General features: G+C 34.2%; 1 protein-coding gene across 1 annotated transcript; it reads left to right on the top strand.

Annotated features, from left to right (window-relative positions):
* Positions 1-2,017: 2,017 nt before the first annotated feature.
* On the top strand, positions 2,018-8,890 carry LOC105342760 (WD repeat-containing protein 38). The gene is made up of 8 exons (XM_011449788.4): positions 2,018-2,251; positions 4,512-4,632; positions 5,600-5,716; positions 6,392-6,489; positions 6,884-6,964; positions 7,571-7,702; positions 8,115-8,312; positions 8,592-8,890. The coding sequence occupies exons 1-8, from the start codon at positions 2,186-2,188 to the stop codon at positions 8,682-8,684; spliced, it is 906 nt and encodes a 301-aa protein (XP_011448090.2). The 5' UTR covers positions 2,018-2,185; the 3' UTR covers positions 8,685-8,890.
* Positions 8,891-9,689: the final 799 nt, after the last annotated feature.

The following is a 9,689-nucleotide window of genomic DNA, read 5'->3' as shown; positions in this document are numbered from 1 at the left end:
AAACATTTTTCTTAAATTTACATATAAAAAATTGAATTAACATGGAGTGGGCCATACCCCTTCCATTTTTTTTTCGGAAGCGTGTAAAACATTTGCTCATATGGATTTTAGTTTGAACCCCCCCCCCCCTTCAAAAGAGATGATTCCAAAGAATTAATGGTATTTAATATTGATACACATCCTAGAAACTGTCAAGTGGACTCGAGTTTTCCACTTTAATTTATTTTCCCTTTTTTTAATTTAATTTTTTTTTGGTTAAGATAGAGGTTGGCAGATATTGAAACCCTATTATTCCAAGGGGTGGAAGTTATTGTGTTAACTGTCATACGGTTGCTGAGGATGAACATCATTTTTTTATAAGTACATTAGTAGTGACACGTCTGTTTTTCGCTTCTATTTGATTAACGTGTACTACACTTATAATCGGGAGTATAGTTCTGGAATAACACTCGCTTGATGTGACTATGTCTGCTCTTTCAGCTCTACTGACGTAGATCAGTGACCTATCTGTCGTGGCTGTAATCCAAAATAGAATACTTTAAAATAATTTATACAAGTTTATTCGAAGAAGCGTCGCATGGAAGTGACCGAGGGAGGTCAAATTTCCAGCGAGGACTCTACGCCTTTGGATTACAGTTTATTGACCAATCAAAATTTAGTATTAAAGTTACGGAAATATCAAATGTGAGAAAATTGACCATTTTAGGACTAAGCCTTTCGATGACAAAACACGTGACTTTCAAAGCTAGCCCATCTAATTGCTAAAGTTCAACACAGCTGTACACTGCCGTGGGCTATCCAAAATTTACCTCAAAAAGTAGAAAATACAATAAAATTACATAATTGATTAAGCCTCTATCGGACCAGGCCGGGTATCAAAGGCTGATAAGTAAACAATTTACACACAATACAAAAGAACATCTATTAAGTGGACATGCCAGGGATTACTCAATTTACACCTTTTTACACTTTGTAAAAAAAACTATTTACCAAATAAACAACATCATGTCCAACAGAATTTCTGTCATTTGTTTAACATTTGACATTTGAATGAGTCAAAGAAAACTCAAAGATAAATTAGAAAAAGACAGTAAATAGTTTAACTACTTATATAAATTATATCTTTGCACATTTATTAAATATTTCTGTTGAAAAAAAATAATTAGTTGTATAATATTCATTTCTTAGATATATCTGTCTTTCCACAAATTTAATTTTTAAATAAATTTGTGGAAAGACAGTAGTGTCCTCACTATAAACAAGTACGAAGTGATTATTGTGCTCTTCTTTTTCTTTTTTTTTTATAAAACATGTATATCTTATAAAATTCTTAATCCATCAGGATGCAGGCACATAGCATCGGGGGGGGGGGGGGGGGGGTAGGGGAGGCCTGCCACACCCCCACACTTTTTTTGCGCAAGAAAGATTTTTCTTAAATTTACATACAAAAAATTGAATTAAGATGGAGTTAATTTGCAATCCCCCCCCCCCCTTTACTTTTATCCCCACCACCCACCCCCACGGTTTAGGATTTTCGGGATTTTAGAAAGTAACCCTTTTCCCTTTTTTTTTTTGGCTTGTCAAAATTTTTTGGGTGAGTCTGCCCCCTCCCCCCCCCCCCCCCCCTTTAAAAAAACGATGCTTCGTGCCTGGGATGTAAAGTCAACAAGAATTGTTTGTAATTCATATGTGATGCATTTAACAAAAGAAAATCTACGTTTTGATTTTATAAATATATTTTTTTATACTGTATGTATGACTTGCACCGAATGTGTTTTTTGTCATTAAATTGTATTGAATTTTTTTTTAATCATGCATTACTGAGAGTTTCGTTGCAATAATTTTCTTATTTTGCTACACTTTTTTCTCCAACGAGTACATGCTCTTCATCATATCATTTCGCGATTTACCGGAACTCATTTCTCGTGTGTAAACCATCATAAATCTTATAATAAAATCAATTAAATCACACGGTGAATATTGATCCTTCATATTCAAAGTTCGTTCGGGATCGGTGTACGTTAAATACCGCCACGTTTCCAGCGTAAACATGAATTGGATTTTCAGCGATGTCGATTATCTTTATTGACTTTTATCATGTGTTCCCGTCGTTCTGGTAAATTGTAGTCTCTTAATTCGTGAGAGAGAAAACGGAATGTCGATATAAAGATGAAATTGGGTAAAGATGTTTAAAGGACCTCGAGAATTGAGCCAGGTTGACCTGACGAAATTTGCGGGACACAAAGATGAGGTAAGACTATATAGCAATAGGCTACACTACGAAGAAATGTACTGTACATTAGTAATCCCAGGTGAAAGCGTTGTGGACTGCCCCTCCCCTATAGCATATTCAGCCCTCGAAATAGTCCAGGGAGTGCTTTCTTTTTTGCGCATTAAATTGTTCGCTGTTGTTATAGATAAATCTATATATATATATACATGTATATGTACAAGTATACACTCCAGGTGTCAATGAATTGTTTTTTGTTTTATTTTGTATTCTTTTCTTTAAATGGTGCATAGAATGAGTTGTCACATCAAGATGAAAATGTAATGAATAGCTTCAACTTGTCTGATAATATTCATGTAAAGTTCTATCGTTATTGCCTGGCTTTTTGCCCATAAATCTAACACATCATGTTACCAATGTCTCTGCAAAGTAGGAACTTTCAAATGTCTGTAGAAATTATTTATGTCATAGTAATGGGGAAATAGGTGAAAGTGAAATTATTTTAATTCTAGAGGAAGAAAATTTGTAATATAGAGATCAAATTATATAGACACGTACAAGCTTTCAACACCAGTCACTTCAATTCATATTAAGAAATATTACACGTCATCAGTGATATACATCAGTGTTCAGTTGACTGGTTTTGTTCATATCATGAAACAACACCACAGAGAATAATGCCAGGCATTTTACATTACAGGTCTTATAAGTTAATATTCTCATCTTATCAAGATCCACATAGCATTTAAAGTATCCACCTTATTGCAGCACCTTTCTACCTGCTGTCCTTGGCTTACATTTATCTATTCTCTGTGTACTTTGGTATATCTGATTGAGTATGCATATAGTACATTACCAAAGAAAGCCAAAAGTATGTACACAATGTTCTTGTCCGTCTGGCTTCACAAAGTATCTGCTTTAAATACCACTTCCCCATCCCAACACACGCACACATATGCACCCATGCATGCATGCACACACACATACCGTATGAAAACCTGACAAAATCTACAAACTGATTTTTACGAAAGCTTGAATTCTCATATACCGGTAATTGCATTGTAAATGCAATATATACATTGAAGCAGAGGTTAATAACATTTATACATTATTCACATTCATCAGACAAATTGTTTCTTTGGTTGAAAATGGTTCTTCTGTTTTGGAAATTATTGCCACAAGTCATGCAGTTTAGCTTAATTAATTATTGATCAAGTGTTTGTTTGCTTTAGTAGGGGGATTTGACTTTTGTGTAAATTGATATAACTTGAATTATAGCTAACTACCACTGAAAGGTAGAGATTTGAAGATTTAGTTTCATGAAGATAACTTAAATTGAACTGATTAACAAAAGCTTCATCTTCATGAACTATTTTATTGGCTCTGTAGAACAAAAAAAAAAACATTATGAATTTGATATGAAGGTAAATCATTTCAGCTAGAGTAATGTATGAACATGCAAATATGAAACCACCCCCAGCTCACTGATGATCATTGACCTTTTGACCTATTAAAAAGTTTACCCTAAATTTAATGTTTTTGCTCTTCTGAGGTTCTTGTAAAGAAATATAATTGCAAATCAAAATTATTGAGCATTATTTCATGTTAAAATTGTCATTGAATTTACCATACGATATTCAAAAAATGAGTAAATTTAGAGTTTGCCCTTCAAATTAATTTCAATATTAAGATAAATTCATAAAGCCACTTTATTGTACTGTTTTTGAAAGTCTAGCTCAACAATGTGAAATGTGTGCTTCAATGACATGATCGATTCATCAAATTTTTTTGAAGTGATTAATTATTTTACCTCATATGAATCCTCTTTTGTTTTCCTGCAAAGTGTTTTTAAAAAATTCCAAAATATGAGCAGATGGTGTAGACTTGTAAACAAAAATGATTTTTGTTATTAAATGACCAATTTCAATTCAACTATGTGTTTTAGTCCATCATATTAAAATCAAACAAAGCAGAAACGTTCAGAGAGAAGAGTTGACAAAAATGATTTTATTTTAAATATCTAAATAGAAAATGTTTAATAATTTTTACATTTGAAAGTTCGATTTTAAAAGGAAATCTCACAAGAAGGTATATTTGAACTTTATTAATGTAAAGTACTGGTAAGCAAAATGTTAGTACACGGAACACATCTGAACTAAACATGTTGTTTTGTTATGACCAACAAACTTATCACTAGTTTAACATGTGCCCTTATAACTGAGCTTATAGAAGCAAAATTAATGTACATTTGATGATGAATAACTTTTGCTTTGTTTTACAGGTAAATTGTGTAGCCTTTTCGGTGGATTTTGAGTTTGTGGTGACAGGCAGTGATGACCAACGTGTTCGAGTGTTTAACTGTAAGACAGGGGAGCTGGTGTGTAAGCTTAAAGGACATACAGGTAATTACATGTACAGGTAACATAGCTTAACAAGTAACTGTAAGACAGGGGAGCTGGTGTGTAAGCTTAAAGGACATACAGGTAATTATATGTACAGGTAACATAGCTTAACAAGTAACTGTAAAACAGGGCAGCTGGTGTGTAAGCTTGAAGGATTTTTCAGGTAATTACATGTACAGGTAACATAGCTTAACAAGTAACTGTAAAACAAGGGAGCTGGTGTGTAAGCTTGAAGGATTATTCAGGTAATTACATGCACATGTAACATGATAGCTTAACAAGTAACTGTTAGACAGGGGAACTAGTGGATAAGTTTAAAGGATATACAGGTAATTAAATACACAGTTAACATACAGTACATGTAGCTTAACAAGTGACTGAAAGAAAGGGGTGCTGGTGTGTTAGCTTAAAGGACATACAGGTAATTACATAAACAGGTAACATAGGTTGACAGGTAACTGTATGGCAGGAGAGCTGAGAGCTTAAAGCATCATAGACATACAAGTATCTATAAAAAGATCATGGACATTTTGTGTACATATAAGTTTTAGAATGAATAGCTAACTAAGTACCATAGAGACACAGGTATCAATGCAAGCAATTGGCTAAGTATGATAAACATACCCTATACTATGTATGTTTAGTAATGTAAAGTTAAGTCTCAAGAACACACAGAAATCTAAAAAAAAATGTAAAGCAAAGTATCATAAAGAAAAAGGCATCTATAGAAGTATCACACTTAGACACACAATGTAGATATATGCAGAAATGTATTGATACAGCCCATATTTTCAGAGTGTAATGCATTATAAAGTTGTCTGGTGTTCATCGTCGGATACCCACGGGTGATCGCGTCTTTTAGTGATAAGTAAAAGACGCGATCCCCCGTGGGTATCCGACGATGTCTGGTGTTATACTTAGGGTATGTTCACAGTTTATATGAATTGTTTTTCTTTGGATCCTGAAGGTGCGATAAAGAGTGTGGCAGTCAGTCCAGACAGTAAATACTTTGCCAGTGGCTCCTATGACAAAACTGTGCGGGTATGGAGAACCAGAGATGCAGCCCTAATGCATGAGCTCTCAGGTATTGCTATCTGTAGTTAGGTGTCATAATCTGCTCCAGTTGGTGATCATCAAAGCTGTCATAATCTATTAAGACTTTTAAGGTTTACATGATTAATATAATTAATATTATTGAACAGGGGGATCATATTTTTTTTATTTCTTCTGTTTACCATTTTTATTATATACTTCTGTTGCTAATGGTACTATATTAAAGGGAAAGTGAATCTAAAATGTTGATTGTGCAAGACAACTTCCATGCTTAACTTACTTATGGTTGTATGAACTCAATTGAAATATTTTTACATTGCATATTTTTTTTATTTTATCGATGATTTACTTGATTGGGTGTATCGTACAAGTGATTACATTGCATGATTTGATTATCATCACCTGCGACTTTCATAATTATGTTTACATTACCTGTGATTTCCATTGTTTAGTTTACGTTACCTGTGATTTCCATTGTTAAGTTTACATTACCTGTGATTTTCATTGTTATGTTTACATTACCTGTGATTTCCATTGCTATATTTACTTTACTTGTGATTTAATACATCATTGTTTTTATCATACATGAATTTTGCGATATCATTTATATTTATACCTGTGATATAATTATCATGATACCTGTAAATTTTACAATAATATTTATATCATACCTGTGATTTTCATTGTTATATTTGCGTTGTTGTAGGTCACTCTAAGAGTGTTGAAGTGGTCGTCTTCTCCCCTGATGGCCAGTACTTGGCCTCTGGATCCTGGGACAGGACCGCCATTCTGTGGGACAGGGAGGTAAGTCACAGGGGCAGGGATATCCACAACTGTACAATATTTTGAAACTTAAATCTATATCTCTATAAATTCAAATCAATATCAATTTTAATTGTCCGTAACTTTGATAATTTTTACAGATATAACTTTCTGCACTTCCATAATTATTTATCTGACCAAAAAATTGTGTAGTTGAGATAATATGATTCTCTCTCTCTCTCTCTCTCTCTCTCTCTCTCTCTCTCTCTCTCTCTCTCTCTCTCTCTCTCTCTCTCTCTCTCTCTCTCTCTTAGTTTGGCTTGCATTAGAGGAAAAAATATAATGATAGAAGAGTGAATTAATAAGCTAATTTGGGATGCCAGGATCTACTAGTGTATTGTTTTACATATTTCAATATGTCTCAATTCTTTTGTAGAGAGGCGTACCAGTGAGAATATTTGTGGGGCATGAAGGTCTAGTCCAGTCTATAGCTTTCTCACAGGATGGCCGATGGCTTGTGAGTCAGATTTAGCTTAATTATTCTCATTTAAATCATTTGTTAATTACCGGTATGTTATTCCATAAAATGCTGGTTTTAAACCAGAAATTTTTGTACGTCAGCCTGTGAGACAAGACTCAAAGTCAAGTTTTATTAAATAAGGTAGCAATTCTTACGTATGGTTCTGACATTGTCCATTCTATTGAAATTGTCAAATCTCACATTTAACAGTGAGAGTTATTTCCCTTAGATTTATTGAAGATAGAAAAAATTATCGTCTCAAGTTAATAGTATACAGATAAAAACATGAAGAAGTTCATCTTTTGTTTTTAAAATATTTTATTCGATTGATTTCCCCAGAATTAAAAGATGTAACAAATTTCATTCAGATATCAATGATGTTGGTGCAATTTAAAACCCATTGGCAAGTTATTTATAGATTAATATCACGCACATTGGTATGAAGATTAATCATTCAATTAAAAACAATTACGAGTTTATATTTTAAAAGCCGTATCACCATATCAGATCACATAATGTAATTATTAATACATACAAGAGAATTTCAAATATACCTAGTATATACATTGTATAGCTGTATAACGTTATCACGTTCTCACACAGGCCACTGGGTCCTGGGATTTCACAGTGCGACTCTGGACACTGAACAGTCCGGATGGGGTGGACAAAGTGACCGTGCTGGCGGGACACAGGGGCAATATCCGGTCCGTGGTCTTCTCCAAGGACGGCATGCTGGTACGTCTACTTCCGGGAAGTTGATGGACTCCATAGATCATTGATATCGCAATAAATGCAATTAACATTTAATGGCAAAATACAGAATCTTGCATGAATGGAAAAGTCCTGATAGAACTATTCCTTCCCATTATATCTACTGGCTCCGTCGTCACCAACTTTCCTCAAGTCAATACTCAGCCTCAAGTCTGAGTTTTTACCTCAAGTTTATGCACTTTTCTTTTAAGGATTTGAGTTGAGGATTGAGTTGAGTGATTTGAAAAGTTTGGTGGTGGTGGGGCCTGATGTTCTTAGGGTGAGAACCTAAATCTAGAAAATTGGTAGAACTTGTGTTGAAACCCACTGTAAATTATATATATACAGTCAGTCAGTTTTGTACTAATATATCAAGTCTATTAATGCTCCGTTCCAGGCCTCGGGGTCCTGGGATAAGACTGTCCGTCTTTGGAATCCCCGCAATGGTCAGCCCCTCCACGTGTTGGAGGGCCACGAGGGCTGGGTGCAGGCCCTTGCCTTCTCCCCGGACGGCATCTATGTGGCCAGTGCAGGCGACGACGAGTCTGTCCGGATCTGGGACGTAGCTGAGGGAACCTGCATCAATGTGTTAGAGGTGAGGGGTCGCTTAGTAAGGGTCATAGGGGCTTTATATTTTATCTTATTAAAGAAAGAATTCAATAGATAAGGTATACTGATATGAACTAAATAGGGACAGTTTACAGTGAATAATTCATAAAGAGAGTCATACCGTATAATTAATTATCTATGTTTTTTTCTAAATATGTAACATTACATAGTAAGCCTGTAAAACATTCAATCTTATGATTTTTACATTACAACTGTAGACGTAAATTAGTGAATGTATCACAGTGTTTGACCTATCTTTGTTTAGGGGAGGACTGATGTAGCGCAGCACTGTGCATTCACGGCAGGGGGCGCTCTGATTGCATCGGGAGCCTGGGGAACCTCCATGACTCTGACATGAATATTGTTTATTAATACCCGACATAAACTTGCTGACTTATTGTGCATTTATATACGGCTTTGTTGATCACACGTTTCCTGTTATAATTATTCAGTGTTATGGTGCATGTATCTTCCAGCGCGCTTTTAATTTATTCTAATTTCTTGGCAAATGCTTTATGAATATATATATTTATAATTAAAGAAATAAAGAATGTTCACAAAATACTGATTTGTCTATCGCTCAAAGCTTGTTATTTGCTCTAAATACCTTAGATATGACAAATGAACACTGGGCTAAATGGGTTCTTTTTAAAATTAAAGGAAATATAGATACACGGTCGAGACGGGGGAGAAATTCACGAGTAATTTATACTATCTCCAGGGAGGTGTAAATAAATCCAGAGTGATTCGAAGGCATGTGAAGCAATTTGAAAGTGTAAAGAGGTTTAAAAAGGATTTGAAGTTAAATTATATTTGATGCCTTTCTGTATTACAGAGCTGCCATTTTTTGTTGAAAATTATCATTTAACGACTTTTAGAAATTATCAACAAAATTATCTTTTAAATCTTTGTGGAAATGACTATTTAGAAGCTTTGATTAGAACTTAACATTATTGTCGTCCTGTATATAAATTGGTTTTCTATATTCCATCTTTATTATCGTAAAATTTTACGATTCATTTTCGCCTTGTTTAATAAAAAACAGAGTAAGCATAAAGGCATGTTTGTAAAGCAAATAAAAAAATCTCAAACACAGCTCATTTTGCCTTAAGAAGAAGTATACATAATGAATTTGTTAGAAATCGCAGATTACTAAATATGTATTGTCATTTTTATTGTTGCACAGATTTATTTGCGGGAAAAATGAAATTTTCCCTTTATGATACCGATCGCGTTAATTAAAATAACAAATTGTCCATGTTCGGTAAAGACATAAAGATAACGACGATAAGTTTTCCGTTGTGTTATTTTTAATGACCTCACCACGAGCAGATTTCGTAACCTCTCTGTCTTTATGTATCGG

Source organism: Magallana gigas, chromosome 2, assembly GCF_963853765.1.
Source record: "Magallana gigas chromosome 2, xbMagGiga1.1, whole genome shotgun sequence".
NCBI classification, from domain to species: Eukaryota; Metazoa; Mollusca; class Bivalvia; order Ostreida; family Ostreidae; genus Magallana; species Magallana gigas.
Note: the sequence above shows the minus strand (reverse complement) of the source record. Positions and strands in the feature narration are given on the sequence as shown.